The sequence below is a fragment of the Scyliorhinus canicula genome, unplaced genomic scaffold, assembly GCF_902713615.1.
Source record: "Scyliorhinus canicula unplaced genomic scaffold, sScyCan1.1, whole genome shotgun sequence".
NCBI lineage: Eukaryota > Metazoa > Chordata > Chondrichthyes > Carcharhiniformes > Scyliorhinidae > Scyliorhinus > Scyliorhinus canicula.
The window spans coordinates 139,198-160,996 of record NW_024055740.1 but is presented as its reverse complement, the minus strand read 5'-3'; the positions used below and the strand labels follow the sequence as shown (position 1 = coordinate 160,996).

Here is a 21,799-nt window from a genome sequence, read left to right as displayed (position 1 = left end):
CAAGACAGGCCAGCAGCACGGTTCAATTCCCGTACCAGCCTCCCCGAACAGGTGCCGGAATGTGGCGCTGAGGGGCTTTTCACAATAACTTGACTGAAGTCTACTTGTGACAATAAGTGATTTTCATTTCATTTTCAGATCTAACATCAGTAAAGTGGAAACACCATTAATCGAGTGGCTGTATGTTTAAATCACAATTAGAGGAAACGTTTTTATTATTTTTATTTTAGTTCGAAATATAACCAATCGATTCTCATTGACATGAATTAACGGTGTCCATCAGAGCGAGGGAAATGTTCACAAAACTGGGTTTACCGCTGGATTTATCAACCGTTCTGTTGATGATCTTCAAGGGGATGGCTTCATGTCCCACCACACAGGAGTAAGAAGCGCCGCTGGCCCACTCCTCCGCTGCAATGGATAACAGGCTGTACATGAAGAAGGAGCTATTGCCGTTCTCCGCCATCACCTCGGTGTTCTTGTAGTTCCCGGGATTCACCGGCTTGTCATTGACGGTCCACTTGACGAAGATCTCTCGGGGGGAGAAACCTCTCACTAAGCAGCTGAGGGAGACGAATCCCTGAGCGGAGACGTCTTCAGCCGAGGGCAGGAGGACAGAGACGGACGGTTCCCGCGGATTGGGATCTGCAGAAAATGTACAATAAATGTCAATAAAATGGGGAATTCTGGAGACAATGGAACCGCGGGGTAGATGTGGGAGAAATGTGTTTTGTGTTGGATTTTAAAGGTTTCCATTTTCCACTTTGGGATCTGTCCGGTTTCCCAGCTCGGAGCAGAGGTGGACACAATCCTTTTCCCTGAGAATTTACGGATATTGGATTCGAAAGTTTCAGAAAGTGTACAGCAGGGAAACAGGCCATTCGGCCCAACTATTCTGTGCTGGTGTATAAACTCCACACCAGGCTCCTCCCACCTTAGAACATAGAACAGTACAGCACAGAACAGGCCCTTCGGCCCTCGATGTTGTGCCGAGCCATGATCACCTGACTCAAACCCACGTCTCCACCCTATACCCTTCAAAAGGGGAGGGAGTCAAACACAGGTAACTATAGGCCAGGGACCTTAACATCTGTCAGTGGAAAACGGTTCGAGTCCATTATAACAGATCCAATAGCTGAGCATTTAGAAATACTCAATATAATCAAACAGAGTCAGCACGGCTTCGGGAAGGGTAAATCATGCCTGACAAATTTAGTGCCCTTATTTGAGGTGATGACGAGAAGGCGAGAGAGGGAGGGGGGAGGGGGTGGGGCAATAGATGTAATATACATGAATTTCAAAACGGTGATTGATAAATGAATGTACTATTCCCATGCAGATGACAAAAAATAGGTAAAAAGGCAAGTGGTGAGGATTACAGGAAATCCACAGAGGGACAGAGAATGTGAGGTTCGACACTTTGGTAGAAGGAAGAACATAAAGAATTATTATTTATATAGAGAAAGACTGAAGAAAGCTGAAGTAACGGGGGAATTGGGGGCCCTCGTGCAGAAACCACAAAAAGCAAGTTCTGTCGGTAATATGGAGGCAAATTGAATGCTGATCTTTATTTTAAAGGGAGTAGAATATAACAATGGGGAAGCCTAGCTAAAACTGGGGAATTAGTTAGACAACACCTGATATACTTTGAATAGTTTTGCTGCCCTTATCTAAGGAAGACAGATTGGTTTTGAAGGCAGTCCAGACAAGGATCACGAGATTGATCCCGAGTATGGAGGGATTTTCTTACGGGGAGAGGTTAAGTCGGCTGGGCTGTACTTATTGGAGTTTAGAAGAATGAAGGCGACCTCAGATTCTGGGTCGGTCAGTACGTTCAAGGTTGAGGGACACATATTTTAAATCAGTAAAACCGTCAAGAGATATGGGGATAAGGTGGGAAAGAGGAGTTGAAGGTTATCACATCAGATCAGGCTTGAACTCACTGAAGGCTGGACCGGTGTTGATGGGCCCAATGGGTTACATCTGCTCCTATGTCTTGTGGTCTATGGTCTCGCTTCATCTTAACCCAATATCACTGGGTTTAATTCATTGTTCATTCATCTACATATCAATTTCCCCCTGAAACTCTAAACGCCCAGAGTATTTAGTTAGTGGAATTACCAATCAGAATGGACCATAAATACACTGAATGCTAAATACTGACCACTGCTCTCAAACTAGAAATAGACACAATGGCTCACTTATTGCTTCAGTTTCACCGCTCACCTATTTTTTTGTGAATTGAAATTCTTAAAGGAGTTGGCAGGTCCTGATGGCTCGCCACACAGTCAAACACAGCCCCACTCAGCCAGGCTTGTGTCGAGATGTTTAATTTGCTGAGCACGCTCTCAGTATCTACCCCAGGCTCGTTGGCGATCTCTGATTTCAGCGGCTTCTTCGCTTCACTCCAGGACACGTTGACTCCATAAGGAGCATTCGAAATGACACAGGTTAAGGTTACAGTCGCCTCCAGTAAGACCTGTTCTATTGGTGGTGGCACTATTGTTACTGAGGCATCAGTGCAAATGGAAGGATCTGTGAATGAAAAAAGTGGAAATCAACCCAAGTTTGATCTTCAGAATCAGGTCAGTAGGATTCAACCTGAACTCTAAATGGGAATAAATCAACTTCGAAACATCAACCTCGAAATAATCAACTTCGAAGCATCAACCTTTAAAGATCTCCTTTAATCTTCGATACGCATTGGAAAACCAGTTTGGTTTCTGAAAACTATTCTCATTGTGAAATACAGTCAGCCCCGATGCCATTCTAACGAATCAGTATTGCAGCATTCCCAATACAAATATTCCAGTCCTGATCTCAGGGACGAAGTACTGGAGGCTGATCCATAAATAGGTTGGATGAACTTTCCAACACTTCCCCCGGAGCTGTTATCAGTTAAGGGTTCCACACACCCACTGACTCTCAAATATAATCAGCTGTCTGAGGATAAAGCTGATATCAAGTCCATCAGGGGCTGGTTTAGCACAGGGCTAAATAGCTGGCTTTTAAAGTAGACGAAGTAAGGCCAGCAACGCGGGTTCAATTCCCATACCAGCCTCCCCGAACAGGCGCCGGAACGTGGCGACGAGGGGCTTTTCACAGTAATTCATTTGAAGAATACTTGTGAGAATAAGGGATTTTCATTTCATTGATTCACCTCACTCACTAAATTACTTCAAATTAAAGGGATACATTTATTTCTATATTCATAAAATCGTGAATGGTCAGCAATCCTAATGCAGCTCTTACATCAGAATGAAACACAAACTACATGGCAGCAAACTAGAAGTTATTCTGTGCTTTGTACTAACTTCAGTAAATTCCTGATTTGGATTAACATCAGAGTGCAGGATGATTTATTGTTTCCTCTGTTTGTGTCTCTTACCAGACGCGGTGATGTTGTGAATTTGGGTGACCTCTTCATGAGTGACCTGGCAGGTATAGACCGCTTTGCTGAACCATTCCCCAGCGGAGACTGTCAGCCGACTGCTCGCTGAGAAGTTCCCGTTAACTTCACAGGCGGGAGAGGTGACAATTCCTGAACCCATAGCTTGTCCATTCTTCAGCCACTTCACCGTCATTGACTTTGGATGGAAATCGTTGATTGAACAGACGATGGTTGCAAATTTCTGTCTTGTGATTTCTTCACTGGAACTCACGGTGAGGAGAACATTTGGAGCATAAATTCTGGGACCTTCAAGAAACACAATGAGATATCTCTTGCAGTAGAAATTGATAAACAAAATGAGTTGATATACTTAAAAAATGTTTGTGGTCAATAGACACTAAGCTGGATTTTCCAGGGATCAGGAATATGCAGAGTATTACAAATGAGTTATATCCAAGACCCTATATAAGGTAATCATATGTTTTCTATTTCTCACAGGTTCCACAACACTTACATTCCATTCCAATGCTCTTGTCTGAGCCGCTGTGTCGAACCTCACAGCTGATGTTGCTGCATCCCCCCTCTGACTCGGTGATGGTTAACTGGCTGCTCAGGGTGTAGGTTCCCTTCTTGTTTTTTACTGATGGGTATTTCTTAACTCCAGTGGTGATCAGCTGCCCATCGTTCTTCCAGGTGAGGCTGGTGATTTCTGGGGAGTAGTCCATCGCCAAACAGCCGTAGGTCACGGAGCCGTCGGTGTTGTGTTGCTGACAGGAGGAGACCAGACTGTAGAGAGTGGGCGGAGTCGGTGTCACTGGGGGAGAATGGCCCATTCAACAAGTTAGACTCTGGTATTTGTGATTTATAAGTAACCAAGCATTTCATAATTTGACTAGAACTATGATTTTATCCTAACATTTCCGATTAAATCACACATCCACATTGAATCTTCTATCGGTTCTATCGTTCGGAATCACCTACTTTTTGTCCCTTGTTCAGAAACTCACCTCTTTCTCCGTCTCTATAAAAAAAAACATGTTTTGATGTAATCTGAATGGTGTATCTTTCATTGGATTGAAAGAGAAGAGCAGAGCGTTTCCCCCATTATTTCAGCCACCATGTAATATAAAATGCAAATGAGGCCATAGTTCCGGAGACTGTTCTTTCCCTTTGAGAGCTGACTGTGGCGATTTAACCTGAGGGTCACCACACATCAGGCCAGGAGCAAGGTTGAGAATGGAGATCTTTATGAATAACCTCAGCCGGTGCAGCGTTTGAACCCGCGCTGTTGGGATCGCTCTTCGTCACGAACCAGCCGTCCAGCTAACTGAGCTGTGTACGTCACAATCCAGCTAACTGAGCTGTGTACGTCACAATCCACCTAACTGAGCTGTGTACGTCACAATCCACCTAACTGAGCTGTGTACGTCACAATCCAGCTAATTGAGCTGTGTACGTCACAATCCAGCTAATTGAGGTGTGTACGTCACAATCCAGCTAATTGAGGTGTGTACGTCACAATCCAGCTAACTGAGTTGTGTACGTCACAATCCACCTCACCGAGCCATGTACGTCACAATCCAGCTAACTGAGCTGTCACGTCACAAACCAGCTGACTGAGCTGTGTACGTCACAATCTAGCTCACTGAGCTGGGTACGTCACAATCCAGCTAACTGAGCTGTGTATGTCACAATCCAACTAACTCAGCTATGTACGTCACAAACTAGCTGACTGAGCTGGGTACGTCACAATCCAGCTAACTGAGCTGTGTATGTCACAATCCAGCTAACTGAGCTGTGTACGTCACAACCCAGCTAACTGAGCTGTGTAGATCATAATCCAGCTAATTGAGCTGTGTACGTCACAATCCAGCTAACTGAGCTGTGTACGTCACAATCCAGCTAACTGAGCTGTGTAGGTAATAATCCAGCTAATTGAGCTGTGTACGTCACAATCCAGCTAATTGAGCTGTGTAGGTCATAATCCAGCTAACTGAGCTGTGTACGTCACAATCAACTGGTCTTACAAAAGTTGTCTCTTCATTTGTATCTTTGCAGTTTTGGGAAATTCCCTTTGTTCAAACTGACTGATGCCCCCTCCTCTCTCCAGCTCACTACCTCCACTCCCCAAACCAGAGAATAGTGGCTTTGCTTCAAAAACACCTTCTGAATGCACCTTTATATAATTACAATAAAATTCTACATTTGAGTAATTGCAACATTCACTAATTTTAGGACCATGCACATTGACAGCAGGAGGAGGCCATTCAATCCGTCGAGCCTCCTCCCCCATTCAATAAGATCCCGGCTGTGCTGATTGTGGTGTTAACCCCACATTCCGCCTGTCACTGAGACCGGGCTGTCTGCGATCCCCCCACTCCCCGCCCCGCGCTCTCTGAGCGTTCCCCCATCTCTCTGCGGTTCCCGCTGGATTGCTGCACCTTCCTCCTGGTCCCTTCACTATCGTTTAGCTCTCTGCTCTTTTCCACGGCTCTTTGCCCATGTGCGCTGCACTTTCCCTAGTTCTTTCGACTTTTCCCGGTTCCTGGCACTTTCCCCGGGCTTTTTGAACATTTCGCCACTGTGCGCTTTACCCCGATTCTTATGGCTTATCGCCCACTCTATGGACTTTCGTCCGGCTCTCTGCACTTGCGCCAGCTCTCTGCCCCTTCTCCCGGCTCTCTGCCCCTCCCCCCGGTTCTCTGCGCCTTCCCCAGGCTCTCTGCTCCTTCCCCCGGCTCTCTGCTCCTTCCCCCGCCTCTCTGCTCCTCCCCCGGCTCTCTGCTCCTTCCCCCGGCTCTCTGTCCCTTCCCCCGGCTCTCTGCTGCTTCCCCGGCTCTTGGCGCCTTCCCCCGGCTCCCTGCACTTCCCCCGGCTCCTGCACTCCCACTCCCCCCCACCCCCCACCCCGCTCTCTGCACCTTTCCCTTGCTCCCTCCACTTCCTTCCAGCTCTCTGTCCTTTTCTACAGCTCTCTGTGTGTTCCGCTGCATCTCTGCCCATTCCCCTGCATCTCTGCCCATTCCACTGCATCTCTGCCCATTCTCCTTCATCTCTGCCCATTCCCCTTCATATCTGCCCTTTCCCCTGCATCTCTGCCCTTTCCCCTGCATCTCTGCCCTTTCCACTGCATCTCTGGCCTTTCCCCTGCATCTCTGCCCATTCCCCTGCATCTCTGCCCATTCCCCTGCATCTCTGCCCTTTCCCCTGCATCTCTGTGCTTTCCTCCCAACTCTGCCTTTTCGCCGTCTCTCGGCTCCTTCCCCCGGCTCTCCGCACTTTCCCCCGGCTCTCGGCTCCTTCCCCCGGCTTTCTGCACCTTCCCCGGCTCTCTGCACCTTCCCCCGGCTCTCTGCTCCTCCCCCGGCTCTCTGCTCCTTCCCCCGGCTCTCGGCTCCTTCCCCCGGATTTCTGCACCTGCCCCCGGCTCTCTGCTCCTTCCCCCGGCTCTCTGCTCTTTCCCCCGGCTCTCTGCTCCTACCCCAGGCTCTCGGCACCTTCCCCCGGCTCTCTGCCCCTTCCCCTGCCTCTCTGCTCCTTCCCCCGGCTCTCTGCCCCTTCCCCTGGCTCTCTGCCCCTTCCCCCGGCTCTCTGCCCCTTCCCCCTGCTCTCTGCTCCTTCCCGCGGCTCTCTGCTCCTTCCCCCGGCTCTCCGCACTTTCCCCCGGCTCTCCGCACTTTCCCCCGGCTCTCTGTTCCTTCCTCCGGCTCTCGCCACTCCCGTGTCATGCAGCCACATTCGGGCGCCACTGGACATCAGTTTCGCTCCAGTTCTCTATTCCTCCCCCGTTGCAGTCGCTCCCTTGCCCATTTCCTGAGCATCAGAGAGAGAGGATGAGTGAGTAACTGAGTGAGGGTCGGAGAGTGAGTGTGTGTGAGTGAGTAACTGAGTGAGGGTAGGAGAGTGAGTGTGGGTGAGTGAGTAACTGAGTGAGGGTAGGAGAGTGTGTGCGGGTGAGTGACTAACTGAGTGAGGGTAGGAGAGTGAGTGTGGGTGAGTGAGTAACTGAGTGAGGGTAGAAGAGTGAGTGCGGGTGAGTGACTAACTGAGTGAGGGTAGGAGAGTGAGTGTGGGTGAGTGAGTAACTGAGTGAGTGTAGGAGGGTGAGTGGGGATGAGTGAGGAACTGAGTGAGGGTAGGAGAGTGAGTGTGTGTGAGTGAGTTGGCTGATTGAGGATGTATGAGTGTTGATGAGTGGCAGATCAGGGTGAATGACAGAGTGAGGGTTAATGGGTGAGGCTGTGTCTCCGAGCACGAATGAGCCAGGATGGGTGAGGGAGAGTGAGTGAGAGGCAGGAATGAGTGCCGCTGGATGAGTGAGGTTGTGTAGTTCGAGCCAATGAAGATGAGTGACCGAGGGTGGGTGAGTCAGGGGGTCGGTGAATGAGTGAGCTTGGGTGAGTCAGGGGGTCGATTGCTGGTGAGTGAATGTAGTGGGTGAATGAATGAGGGGGAGTCAGTGACCGTAGTCGAGTGAGGGTGAATGAGTGAGGATGATTGAAGGAGGATGTATGAGTGAGTGCGGGTCAGTGAGGATGTAACTGTGGCTCAGTGAGTGAGGTGCATCATTGAGAATTAGTGGGTGTGCGAGGATGAGTGAGGATGAGTGAGTGGCAGAGAATGAGTGTGGGTGGTGCGCGAGGGTGGGTGTGTGATGGTGGATGAGTGAGTCAGGGTGAGTGAGAGGATGGGTGTGGGTAAATGAGGGTGTGTGAGGATGGGTGGGTGAGTGAGGGTGAGGGATAGTGGGTGACAGAGGGTGGGTGCGTCTGGTGAGGGTGGCTCAATAAGGGTGTATGAGGGAATGTGAATGAGTGAGGGTGCGTGAGTGAGGAAGGGTAAAGATCTGTGAGTGAAGGTCTTAAAGAGGGTGGGTGCGAGTCTTTGTGAGGGTGAATGAGTGAGGCTGGATGAGTAAGTATGAATGAGTCATTGTGGGTGTGTGAGGGAGGATTCGAGAGCGATGGTGGGTTGGAGGGTGAGTGAGTGAGTGTGGGGGAGTTAGGGTGGGTGGTGGTATTTGAGTGGGGGGAGAGTGAATGTGTCAGTGAGGGTGGGTTAAAGATTGAGGGTGCGTGAGGGTGGGTGTGTGAGTGTGGGTGAGTGAATAAGCATGCATGAGGGTGGGTGGGTTAGGGTGTGTGAGGGTGGGTGAGTGAGGGTGTGTGAGGGTAGGGGAGTGAGGGTGAGTGAGGGTAGGGGAGTGAGGGTGTGTGAGGGTGGGTGAGTGAGGGTGGGTGAGTGAGGGTGTGTGAGGGTAGGGGAGTGAGGGTGTGTGAGGGTAGGGGAGTGAGGGTGTGTGAGGGTGGGTGAGTGAGGGTGTGTCAGGGAGGGTGGGTGAGTGAGGGTGTGTGAGGGTAGGGGAGTGAGGGTGTGTGAGGGTAGGGGAGTGAGGGTGTGTGAGGGTGGGTGAGTGAGGGTGTGTCAGGGAGGGTGGGTGAGTGAGGGTGAGTGAGTGACCGTGGGTGTGAGGGTGTGTGTGAGCGTCGTAAAGGAAAAGTTTGTCATTGAGGATGGGTGAGTGAGGGTGTGTGAGCGAGGGTGTGTGAGGGTGGCGGAGTGAGTGTGGGTGGGTGACTGAGTGAGGGTGAGAGCCTGAAGGAGAGTGGGTGAGGATGAGTCAGGATGGGCGTTGGTTTGAGGATGAGTGGGTGAGAGTGTGTGAGTGAGGGTGAACGAGTTAGGTTGGGCCTGAAAGGGTGAGTCAATCAGGGCGAGTGGTGGTGAATGAGGATGGGTGACTGTGTGTGTGAGGGTGAGGGAGTGAAAGTGTGTCAGAGTGGGTGGGTGAGTGACAGTGTGTCAGGGAGGGTGGGTGAGTGAGAGTGTGTCAGGGAGGGTGGGTGAGAGAGAGTGTGTCAGGGAGGGTTGGTGAGTGAGAGTGTGTCAGGGAGGGTGGGTGAGTGTGTATCAGGGAGGGAGGGTCAGTGAGTGTGTGTCAGGGAGGGTGGGTGAGTGAAAGTGTGTCAGGGAGGGTGGGTGAGTGAGACTGTGCCAGGGAGAGTGGGTGAGTGTGTGTGTCAGGGAGGATGGGTGAGTGAGACTGTGTCAGGGAGGGTGGGCGAGTGAGAGTGTGTCAGGGAGGGTGGATGAGTGTGTGTGTGTGTCAGGGAGGGTGGGTGAGTGAGAGTGAGTCAGGGAGGGTGGGTGAGTGAGAGAGTGTCAGTGAGTGTGAGTCAGGGAGGGTGGGTGAGTGAGAGTGCGTCAGGGAGGGTGGGAGAGTGAGACTGTGTCAGGGAGGGTGGGTGAGTGAGAGTGTGTCAGGGAGGGTGGGTGAGTGAGTGTGTCATGGAGGGTGGGTGAGTGAGAGTTTCAGGGAGGGTGGGTGATAGTGTGTGTCAGGGATGGGGTGGGTGTGTGAGAGTGTGTCAGGAGAGTGGGTGAGCGAAAGTGTGTCAGGGAGGGTATGTGAGTGAGTGTGTGACAGGGAGGGTGCGTGAATGAGAGTGTGTCAGGGAGGGTGGGTGATTGAGAGTGTGTCAGGCAGGGTGTGTGAGTTAGTGTCTGTCAGGGAGGATGGGGGGTGGTGAGTGGGTGTAAGGGAAGGTGGGTCAGTGAGTGTGTGTCAGGGAGGGTGGATGAGCGAGAGTGTGTCAGGGAGGGTGGGTGAGTGAGAGTGTTCCAGGTAGGGTGGGTGAGTGAGAGTGTGTTAGGGAGGGTGGGTGAGAGAGAGTGTGTCAGGGAGGGTGGATGAGTGGGAGTGTGTCGGGGAGGGTGGGTGAGAGAGTGTGTCAGGGAGGGAGGGTGAGTGAGTGTGTGTCAGGGCGGGTGGGTGAGTGAGAGTGTGTCAGGGAGGGTGAGTGAGTGAGAGTGTGTCAGGGAGGGTGGGTGAGTGAGAGTGTGTCAGGGAGGGTGGGTGAGTGAGTGTGTGTCAGGGCGGGTGGGTGAGTGAGAGTGTGTCAGGGAGGGTGGGTCAGTGAGGGTGGGTCAGTGAGAGTGTGTCAGGGAGGGTGGTGAGTGAGAGTGTGTCAGGGAGGGTGGGTGAGAGAGTGTGTGAGGGAGGGTGGGTGAGTCTGTGTGTGTCAGGGAGGGTGGGTGAGTGCGAGTGTGTCAGGAAGGGTGGTGAGTGAGAGTGTGTCAGGGAGGGTGGGTGAGAGAGAGTGTGTCAGGGAGGGAGTGTGTGTGTGTGCCAGGGAGGGTGGATGAGTGAGAGTGTGTCGGGGAGGGTGGATGAGAGAGTGTGTCAGGGCGGGTGGGTGAATGAGTGTGTGTCAGGGCGGGTGGGTGAATGAGTGTCTGTCAGGGAGGGTGGGTGAGTGAGAGTGTATCAGGGAGGGTGGGTGAGTGAGAGTGTGTCAGGGAGGATGGATGAGTGACAGTGTATCAGGGAGGGTGGGTGAGTGAGAGTGTGTCAGGTTTGGTGGGTGAGAGAGAGTGTGTCAGGGAGGGAGGGTGAGTGTGTGTGTGTCAGGGAGGGTGTGTGATTGAGGGTGGGTGAGTGAGAGTGGATCAGGGAGGTGTGTCAGGGAGGGTGGGTGAGTGAGTGTTTGTCAGGGAGGGTGGGTGAGTGACAGTGCGTCTGGGTGGGTGAGTGTGTGTGTCAGGGTGGGTGGGGGTGAGTGCGTGTCAGGGAGGGTGGATGAGTGGGAGTGTGTCGGGGAGGGTGGGTGAGAGAGTGTGTCAGGGAGGGAGGGTGAGTGAGTGTGTGTCAGGGCGGGTGGGTGAGTGAGAGTGTGTCAGGGAGGGTGGGTCAGTGAGGGTGGGTGAGTGAGAGTGTGTCAGGGAGGGTGGGTCAGTGAGGGTGGGTGAGTGAGAGTGTGTCAGCGAGTGTGGGTGAGTGAGTGTGTCAGGGAGGGTGGGTGAGTGAGAGTGTGTCAGGGAGGGTGGGTGAGTGAGGGTGTGTCGGGGAGGGTGGGTGAGTGAGAGTGTGTCAGGGAGGGTGGGTGAGTGTGTGTGTGTCAGGGAGGGTGGGTGAGTGTGAGTGTGTCAGGGAGGGTGGGTCAGTGAGTGTGTGTCACCGAGGGTGGGTGAGTGAGAGTGTGTCAGGGAGAGTGGGTGAGTGAGAGTGTGTCAGGGAGTGTGTGTGAGTGAGAGTGTGTCAGGGAGGGTGGGGGAGTGAGAGTGTGTCAGGGAGGGTGGGTGAGTCAGAGTGTGTCAGGGAGGGTGGGTGAGTCAGAGTGTGTCAGGGAGGGTGGGTGAGTGAGAGTGTGTCGGGGAGGGTGGGTGAGAGAGTGTGTCAGGGAGGGTGGGGTGAGTGTGTGTGTCAGGGAGGGTGGATGAGTGGGAGTGTGTCGGGGAGGGTGGGTGAGAGAGTGTGTCAGGGAGGGTGGGTGAGTGAGAGCGTGTCAGGGAGGGTGGGTGAGTGTGTGTGTGTCAGGGAGGGTGGGTGAGTGTGAGTGTGTCAGGGAGGGTGGGTCAGTGAGTGTGTGTCAGGGAGTGTGTGTGAGTGAGAGTGTGTCAGGGAGGGTGGGGGAGTGAGAGTGTGTCAGGGAGGGTGGGTGAGTCAGAGTGTGTCAGGGAGGGTGGGTGAGTGAGAGTGTGTCAGGGAGGGTGGGTGAGTGAGAGTCTGTCAGGGGGAGTGGGTGAGTCAGAATGTGTCAGGGAGGGTGGGTGAGTCAGAGTGTGTGAGGGAGGGTGGGTGAGTGAGAGTGTGTCAGGGATGGTGGGTGAGTGAGAGTCTTTCAGGGGGGGTGGGTGAGTTAGAATGTGTCAGGGAGGGTGGGTGAGTGAGACTGTGTCAGGGCGCGTGGTTGAGTGAGGGTAAGTGAGTGAGGGTGGGTGTGAGGGTGGGTGTGAGGGTTGTTAAGGAAAGATGTATCATTGAGGATAGGTGAGTGAGTGTGAATGAGTGATGGTGAGTGAGTGAGTGAAGACTGGTGAGTGAGGGCGAGTGAGCGTGGATGAGTGAGTGGCCGTGATGGTTCTTCCCAGGTGCTCCCAGCCCATTAGGACGATGTTTCTCTGGATGATTTTCCGCTCAGGCTCAGCTTTCTGTTGCCTGTTGTCCACAGCCGAGGGCTGAGGGCTCTTCCATTCGGCTCCACCACCCCCACCTCCTCCTCTTCCTCTCCATCTATCCTGTCCTGATTCTACACATTGATCAGCTTTCAGTAACACCGGCTGTGTACAGTCAGACAGCAGTGTAGCTCACTGGGCAGCTGGTTTAATACTGTCAGTAACACGGGCTGTGTACAGTCAGACAGCAGTGTAGATCACTGGGCAGCTGCTTTAATACTTTCAGTAACACCGGCTGTGTACAGACAGCAGTGTAGATCACTGGGCAGCTGCTTTAATGCCGATGTAATTTCATTTTGTACGAAACAATTCGGAACTTCAACAATGAACATTCCTGCAATTTAAGAGATTTTAATTTTACAACTGGCAATTTCAGGCCGTAAAATTGCTGTCATATTTTGTCAGAGTGTTTTCTTCATTTTTGTGCTGTAGGAGTCTCTGACTGGGCCAGCATTTATTTCCCATCCCTCAGTGTCCTTGAGAAGATGGTGGTGAGCTTCATTCTTCAACCACTGCAGTCCATGTGGTGTTTGGGAGGCAGCTCCAGAATTTTGAATCATGGACAGTGAAGGAACAATGTGATATTTTGAGGTCACGATGGTGAGAGGCTTGATGGAGAAATTCCAGTTGGTGATGTTCCCATGTGTCTGCTGTCCTTGTACAGATGGTGCTGTTGTGAGATTTGAAGGTGCTGTCGAAGGAGCCATGACGAGTTTCTGCAGAGCATGTTGTTGGTGTTACACACTGCTGCCAGTGTCCCTCAGTGGTGGAGGGAGGGAGTGGTTGTCGATGGTGTCCCAATCACGGGCTACTTTGTCCTGGATGATGTTCAGTTTTTGAGTGTCGTTGGAGCTGTATTCATTCAGACAACTGGGGAGCATTCCATCACACTCCTGAATCGTGCCTTGCGTGATATGGAGATGCCGGCGTTGGACTGGGGTGAGCACAGTAAGAAGTCTTACTCAGGTGACTCACCTGATGAAGGAGCTGCGCTCCGAAAGCTAGGGATTCCAAACAAACCTGTTGGACTTTAACCTGGTGTTGCAGATGGTGGATAGGCTTTGGGGCATCAGGAGGTGTTTTTGTTGCAGAATTCCGAGTCTCTGACCTCTTGTCGCAGCCACACAGTGTATATGGCGAGTCCAGTTCAGTTTCTGGTCAATGATCAGCAGGAGATTCAGCGATGGTAATTCCATTGAATGGCATAAGGTGATCGTTCGATCTTCGCTTGTTTGAGATGTCCATTACGTGCACTTGTCTGGTGCGAATGTTCCTTTCCCCTTGTCAGCCCAAGCCTGGATATAGTCCAGATCTTGCTGCATTTAGCAATGGACAGCTTCAGTAACTGCGGAGCCGTGAATGGTGCTGCACATCGTTCAATGATCAGCCAAAATCCCCACTTCTGACTTTTGGAAGGTCATTGCTGAAGCAGCTAAAGGTGGTGGGGCCGACACTGAGGAACCCCTGCAGTGATGTCCTGGAACTGAGATGATTGACCTGCAGAAACCAAAACCATCTTCCACTCGGTATGACTCAAACCAGCGGGGAATTTCCCCCCGATTCCCATTGACTCCAGTTTTGCTCGGGGTCCTTAATGCAACACTGGTTCAAATGTTGCCTTGATGTCACGAACAGCCACACTCAGCTGTCTGTGTGTTCTTGTGTGTGTGTATCCTTGTGTGCGTGTTCCCAGGTATTCGTGTGTGTGTGTGTGAGCGTGTGTCTGTTCCTGTGTATGTGTGTCCCTCTGTATCCCTGTGTACGTGTTCCTCGGTGTTCCTGTGTGTCTGTGAGCGTGTGTGTCTGTTCCTGTTTGTGTGTTGCTGTGTGTGTGATGAGTGTATGAGTGCTCTTGAGTGTGTGTGTGTGTTTCCTTGCGTGTGTGTGTTGCTGCGTTGCGCGTCTGAGTGTAAGCGTGTGTGAACATATGTGTGTGTTCCTGTGTGTCCCTATGTGGGCGTTCCTGTGTGTGCCCGAGAGAGATAGACAGAGTACGTGTCTGTACGTGAGATAGGTGTTAGAGGGAGAATACAATAATCTGCAAGGGAGAGTTTCTGTGTGAGTATGTGTGAGGGGATGTGTGTGTGAGATTTTGTGTGTGAGTGAGAGAGGCAATGTGTGTGAGAGTGTGTGTAAATGGCAGATTGTGTGCGTGAGTTCGAGATAGCGTGTGTATGATTGAGTGTGTGAGATTAGAGAGCATGTGAGTGTGTACCTAAAACAGTGAGAGAGACCACGTGTGCCAGAGAGAGACAGAATGTGGGGGCGCGTTTGTGTGTGATAGTGTGCCAAAGAACATGTGTGTGTTTGAGTGAGAGAATGTGTGTGCTTGCGAGATGCTGTTTGTGTGGGAGTGTTTGTGTATGTGTGAGGGAGAGACGGCGTGTCAGAGAAGGACAGATTGTGCGGACGAGTTTGTGTGTTTATGAGAGAACGTGTGACAGTGTGCCAAAGAACATGTCTGTGTTTGAGTGAAATAAAGTGTGTTTACGAGATATGTATGTACCAGTGTTTGTGTGTGAGAGATATGAGTGCTTGTGTGAGTATGCGTGTCTTTGTGTATGAGTGTGCATGTGCGAAAGAGAGATTGTTTGAGAGAGACACGTGACACTGCATGGGAGAGAGAGCAGGTGAGAGAATGTATGTGTGTGACAGGGTGCGTGTGTGTCTGTGGAAGTGTGTGTGAGAGAAAGGGAGAGAGATAGTATGTTTGAGATTGTGTGTGTGAAAGAAGGAATGATTCTATTTGAAGAGCGATTATGGATGTGAGACGATGTGCGGGAGAGATCTGTGTGTCTGAGATAGTGTGTCTGTGATAGAGAGGGAGTGTGTGAGAGAAAGAATGTGCGTCTGAGTGTGTGTGTGTCAGAGAGAGAGAATGTGTGAGATAGAGTGTGAGATACTGCATGCCTGAAAGGGAGAGATAGATTGTGTGTCAGAGAGGGAGAATGAGACAGTGTCCATGAGAGAGAGAGAGGGCATGTGCCAGGGTGCGCGTGTGAGGGTGCGCGAGGGCGAGAGTGAGAGAGTAATAATGTGTTGGCGAGTTTGTGTGCGTCTGAGATATTGTGTATGTGTATACCGGAGGGAATGTGTATGAGAGAGAACCTGAAAGAAAAAATGCTACGTTTTGAAGAGTGATTATGCATGTATGTGAGGGAGAGAGACGGTCTGTGCGTTTGAGAGTGGGTGTGAGAGTGAGGCAAGGTGTGTCAGAGATTTGGTGAAAGAGAGTGCGTGTGAGATAGAGCGTGTGTGAGTGAGAGCGCGTGAGTGAGAGATCATCACAGTGTGTCTGAGAGTGAGATTGTGAGTGTGTGATTGCGTGTGAGGCACAGTGTGTCTGTGTGAGGCTGTGAGAGAATGTGTGTGAGAGAGCGAGAGTATGTATGTGTTTGTGATGATGTATGGGTGCACCAACACCTGCAAGTTCCCTTCCAAGTCACTCACCATCCTGATTTGGAAATATACTGCCAATCCTTCACTGTCGCCGAGTCAAAATTCTGGACCTCCCTCCCTAGCAATATTGCAGATATACCTCCGCCACATGGACTGCAGCTATTCAAGGATGCTTCGCATCAAAACTTTCCCAAGAACCCTTAGGAATATATAATAAAATCTAGCCTTGCCAGCGCCTCCAGAATCCGAGGATAGGATTAAAAATAAAATGCAAAGGGATTTCTCCGCTGCACTGACCCATTAAACAGATCAAGGACGGCCACAGCACGGAATGTAACCCGTAATCGCTCTCTGCATTGCCGAATCGAAAATTCCCAAGACCAATATATCACTGCTTAAAAATCAACCAAATCTCCTTCTATAACCTATCTGGCGTTGCTGAATTATTTCTGACTGTCACAATCTGGGGTTGGATTCCCCTTCCTGAGTCGCCTAGTCAAACATCAAGTATAATTTCCACATTCCACACATATACAAGTTTTATTGAAGGACTTGATCAAATTGTACTCCCTGAAATACTGGAAAATGAAGTAGAAGATTTACAACCAGTCAGGAAGATTCCTGGTCCCAGCACAGTGACCGCACGCACAGACACTGAACAGACACAAATGACAACAATCGAGTTCCAGCAGGGAGATCTGTTCAATCTGTCAGTTTCATGAAACTGTTTGATTCTAATTGATCAATGGTCAACTTCCGACAACAATAATTTAGTGACTTATTTGAAATTAACCTGACATTAATTTCAAAACTGCATTCGGCTTTTAACTATTTCTCTCCGTCTGTCTCAAATCTCGATAATTGGGCAAAAAGTAGTTTTGCTGAAAATGAGCAGATTAAATATTACAGATTCAGGGCAGACTAATGACAGAACAGAGACTCAGTGACAGGGCAATAATTAAACAAACCAGGAAATATTCACATTACCCACTATGATCTAAAAACACAACTAAATATAATCAGCAAAAGAATCAGGGCAAAAGAATGTAATCAGCAAAAGGATTTAGCTGCACACAGCAGTATAATGAAATGTATTGTTTCCTAAATTAATTTCAGATATTATTAAAATTCTCTAAACCATTGAGATACTGCACGCCAGGATACAACTCAATTGTAGGAGATCATTTATGTTGAATTAATTCTCACTGATATTGTATTGTAAGTTATTGTTAATTGTCAGCTAATTCTTTAATCGATTATCTGTACTATAATAATACATATAATAAAAATAGCATTCAATAATCCCCAATTTGTTTTTACCCAGAGCTTTATGAAATAATTGGGGTTTAATTAAAACAACCTGGCAATCAAACAACGTTGAACAGCAAACTCCAAATTACTCGATGGAATCATCTTAACATTTAATTGACTATATTCACATTTTATTTTTTTTACTCCAATTGCTCTATTCGACCTACAAATGTGTAAAATATGCGCCTTTCTGAACGCATTGATAAATCATAAACTCCATCTATTCTCAGAAAGTAATGAATATAACGAGACCAGCTCAGTAATGTTTATTCAAATCATTTGTAAAACTGACCCATTATGAGCAAGTGGAGTGGAAAATTTGTTGTTGAATTTAGCATTTAATAAAATTTAAGCCGAAAGCTAAGATATAATAATTCTTTCTTTCCTATCATCTGTTCTTCCTATAATTCTATCGTGCAGAGCACAGCCGTGGGAGACAGGATGTCATTATAAAATGCAAAGGTACTGTTAACCTTTTGTAAATAAATAAATCGGTTTGACATTCAAGCTTTTACTTTTCAATCTCTTGCCATATGCAATCTGAACTTTCCTGTAATACAAATAAAATCATGGGAACAATTCATTGATTGGCAGCGACTTTCACATCTAAGAAAACTGTTTCAGGTTAGATTACTGATAATTCCCTCGCTATCCAACTACGCATTACAGTGAAGGTATACTATGGTTGCAGCGCCACAGAAATAATAGAATAACTGGAACTACAAAGTATTTCCAGCCTAGAAACCTGTCCGGCCATGTCAACCTCGTGCAGAACACAGCAGGATTGTGAATGGTGATTAATGATGAATTATATTAATCTAAAATAACCCTTGGTTAATATAGAGTTGTATCACCGCATTGCAATTGTTTGAATTATATAAATGTTACTATGTTTTGCATGGGCGTTTCAGTCACTATTTCGTTTAATCTGGAAGCATCAGTTAAAATTACAAAATGCATCAATGTATCTTTATTCGATTATTTTCTTAAGCCTGGCTGTTTTCTCCTGACAATCGCCCTTCAAGCATTTTCAAACACGGAGACTGTTTGCATTCAACCAGTAAACGTGTAACCGCTCAGTGTCACCGAGTTTAAACAATGCAGAAACAATGCAGAAACGCTGAACCGTTTGACAGATCTGAATCATTTAAAGTCATCCAGATACACCATCTCCTCAGCAGAACAAAACACTAAATCACATCAATGAAACCCGTTTATGGAGAAGCAACTCAACTCTACATCGAACAGGATCAAACTTAACATTGCAAGAAAATATCAATATCCAGCAAACCAGCTCATCGCCAAATGTATGAATTATTGAACTAAACAGAAATATGGAATAACAGCAATAGCATTGCGAGGAGCTGGAATATTAACAACAAATAAATATTGAAACTTTACCACATTTTTTCATATTGAGTCATTTTTCAAACATTTAAATGCTTTTAATGTTTGCAGTTGATGGTAAAAGCTGCAACCATCAGATGCCACCGAGATTAAACTTTGCACAAACGGCAAACTGATTGCAGCAACACTTGTGCTCGGAAAGGATTTGTGGTAAAACGTGGCTTAGTTTAATCTGCAATTTTCACTTTTTTCACGATGCACTAACAGCCTCCCTGTTCTCTGCCGACAATCCTGCGACAAGCAGTTTCAAACACGCAGACTCTTTGTATTCAATCACAAAACGTGTAACCGCTCAGTGTCACCGAGTTGAAACAATACAGACACGCCAAACCATTTCACAAACATTCCTACACAAAGTCACCCAAAAACATTCCTCAGCAGAAAAACACCAAATCACATCGCTGAAGGAATGAAACATCATGGAGAAGCAGCTCAATTCTACAAACCTTCCAAAAGAATCAAATGTAACATTGCAAGAACATCTCAATTTAGAATGCACCAAACCCTCATGTCATCAAATGAATGAACAGGTAAACTAAACAGAAAACTTGAATAATACCATCAGCACTTTCAGTAAGCAGAACATGTTCAATAAGATAACACAGAAACTTTAGCACATTTAGTCAATATTGGGATCGATCTCATACACTTGTGCGGAAGACGGTACAAGCTGCAGACATTAGATAGAACCGAGATTAAACATCGTAAAAACAGCCGTTTTGTATTTAAAGTAACCCAGCCACACAGTATCCTCAGCAAATAAACATTAGGTCACAGCAAACAGGGACTGAATCCCTCAGCAACATCTTTCTGTCAAGAAACCGCGGGATTCTATATCCCCCTTTCAGCAGAATCAAATGAAACATTGCAACAACATCTGAATACATGATCCACCAAAACACATTTCAGTGAACGAATGGATTTTGAAAATGCAGAAAAATATAAAACAAATACTCAAGTAAAACAGTTGGTAAATGACGGAATGGTTCTTACCTGCAGTCACCGTCACCATGGTGCCTTGTCCCCAGTAGTCGAAGTAGTCACAGTGTCACATTCCCTGGGCTGCTCCATACAATAACCGCACCTGCATAAAATAGACAGAAATCCACCATTATTTTAAACATTCACAAACCAACGGCAAAGAGAATTCACGATTAATTTTCAGGAAATTATATTAATATTTGTGGATACCGTTCTCTCTTCATAAATGACCGAATGTTTTACATTTCATAGACATGGAAATGTTATTGAAAACACCAACTGTGACTAAATAACGACAACCAATTTTCCACATTAATTCTGATTATTTTGTCAGTGCTGGAATCAAATAATGCTTCACTGTGAATAAAGTTGGATTATAAACGCGAGCACTGAGCCAGCTTCAGTTAATTAGTGCTGAGGGGCTTTATGTCTTGACAGTAACTGCTGTGCCCCAGTTATCACAGTGAGACACAGCGTGTCAAATACTGCGGCAGACTGTTAACTATAAAATACAGAGATTTAATTTCACTGCTCTCCCAAAAAACTAACTCTGTCTCTTCCAAGGGCGAATGGGTGAGTTATTTCAGCTTGTCCTGGTCATTACATTTATAAAGAAGATCGGAACACTTTTAAACCTCTGTGCACATTTCGCGAGTCGGTCAACAGTGATAAAGTGGAAGATTTTTATACCTTTTTGCAAACTAATATTACTTCCAAACGTTGTTTTATTTAAAACTCGTTTACTTTAACGTTCGTGCTGTGACACTGATCACCAATTTGAACAAACTCTTTCACTGAGGTTTTTGTATGAGGATGTCGCTGTGCACAGCACTGTGACCCACTGTAGTCACAGTGACAGATACCCGCACAAAAACTGCACTCACTCTCTGTTCAGTCCTGCCGCTCAATATTCACTTCAAATACACGTTTACTTCTGATCTAATTTACAAGTTATACAGCAGTTTATCAAATCCAATGTACATAGATTTTCCCAAGTATCAGAAATAATAAAACGATGATTATATACAAGTCTGTAATAGCTGAAACTGTTAACAATAAATATAAACTGACACAAGCTCATCCTATTATATCGATTGGTGTGTTCAGTTTTACTGTTTAATTTTCTCTGTGTTAGTTATGTAAGAAGCAGCTTGTGCAATGACTCTGATCACTGACATTAATATTACATTTGAATCAAGTGCTGACCTTCAGGTTAAGCTGCAAGTTGCTGAATTCCCTCTTGAGCTGTTCTTGTGCGGGTCCAGCCCTGGTTCCTCTCGCTGTGGTGTCTTGCACAGTAATAGATGGCGGTGTCTTCGGTCTTCAGGTTCGTCATGGCCAAAGAGAAGATGCTGTTTGAAGTGTCTTTGGACGGAGTAAATCGGCCCTGAATCCCTGGCGCGTAGTAGATGGTGTTGGATGAATCGTAGTACTGAACCAGCCACTCCAGCCCCTGCCCGGGTACCTGGCGGACCCAGTGCATCCAGTAGCTGCCGAGATTGAAGCCGCTGGTTTTACAGGTCAGTGTTAGGGAGCCTCCGGGACGCCCGGTTTCTGCCTCCGGCTGAGTCAGCACAACATCCGACTGGACACCTGTAAAAATATATCAAAAAGCCCGAGGATTAATGCTGGAGAAATGATTAGTGACTCTGGAACATTCTAGAGAGAGACAAACACTGAGACAGTAACAGTGAGAGACTTGGACAATAAAAACTACTCACGGGATAAGAAAGTCAGCAACAAACTGAGAGAAATGGCCCACCTCATCCTTCTGGTCATTTGGGGGAAATGGTTGTGTCAGGAACTCAGTGAACAAACCAGCTCCCGGACTGTTGGATTCGGGTCCCAGTGAGCGGCATTTAAATACCCGGCAGAAGGGGGCGGCTTTCCAGGCGCCGCCTGTTGATTCCCTGGTGGAGGCGGCGTCTGGATCCACGTCCCACCTTCCACACCCCCAATAGAATGGACCCAGAGATTACAATAGGTTATTATTAAAAAGTGACATTAGATCGGTATATTTGTTTGGCTGAATGGATTCATTGTAATGTATATCCTCACCCGAATGGAAAATTATATTTGAGCATCTCTGAGTAAAATCTAATTCCATTATACATTAAATCTCTATTTCTGCACTCCAATATAAAGGGATGAACATAAACAGAATAAATTACATTTTCAGGGTATAAATCGTCTGTCTATCCAATTACAACAGCAAAGTATAATTTATCAGACGAAATGTAACTAAATGAGGGAATGAATGACGTGATTACATTAGCAGTGCGGATGGCCATCACTGTACAATGTGGGTCTGGAGACAAGAAGAAACTCTCAAATTACACAATGTCTCTCTTTACA

The 21,799-nt window shown here is 47.9% G+C and overlaps 2 gene segments (V, D, J or C); both read right to left on the bottom strand.

Annotated features, from left to right (window-relative positions):
* Positions 1-197: 197 nt before the first annotated feature.
* On the bottom strand, positions 198-19,573 carry LOC119960813. The segment is given in 5 exon segments: positions 198-645; positions 2,227-2,535; positions 3,389-3,697; positions 3,906-4,205; positions 19,457-19,573. Coding segments are annotated over 5 exon segments (1,329 nt in total).
* Positions 19,574-20,657: 1,084 nt separating this feature from the next.
* LOC119960811 lies at positions 20,658-21,363 on the bottom strand. The segment is given in 2 exon segments: positions 20,658-21,037; positions 21,166-21,363. Coding segments are annotated over 2 exon segments (438 nt in total).
* Positions 21,364-21,799: the final 436 nt, after the last annotated feature.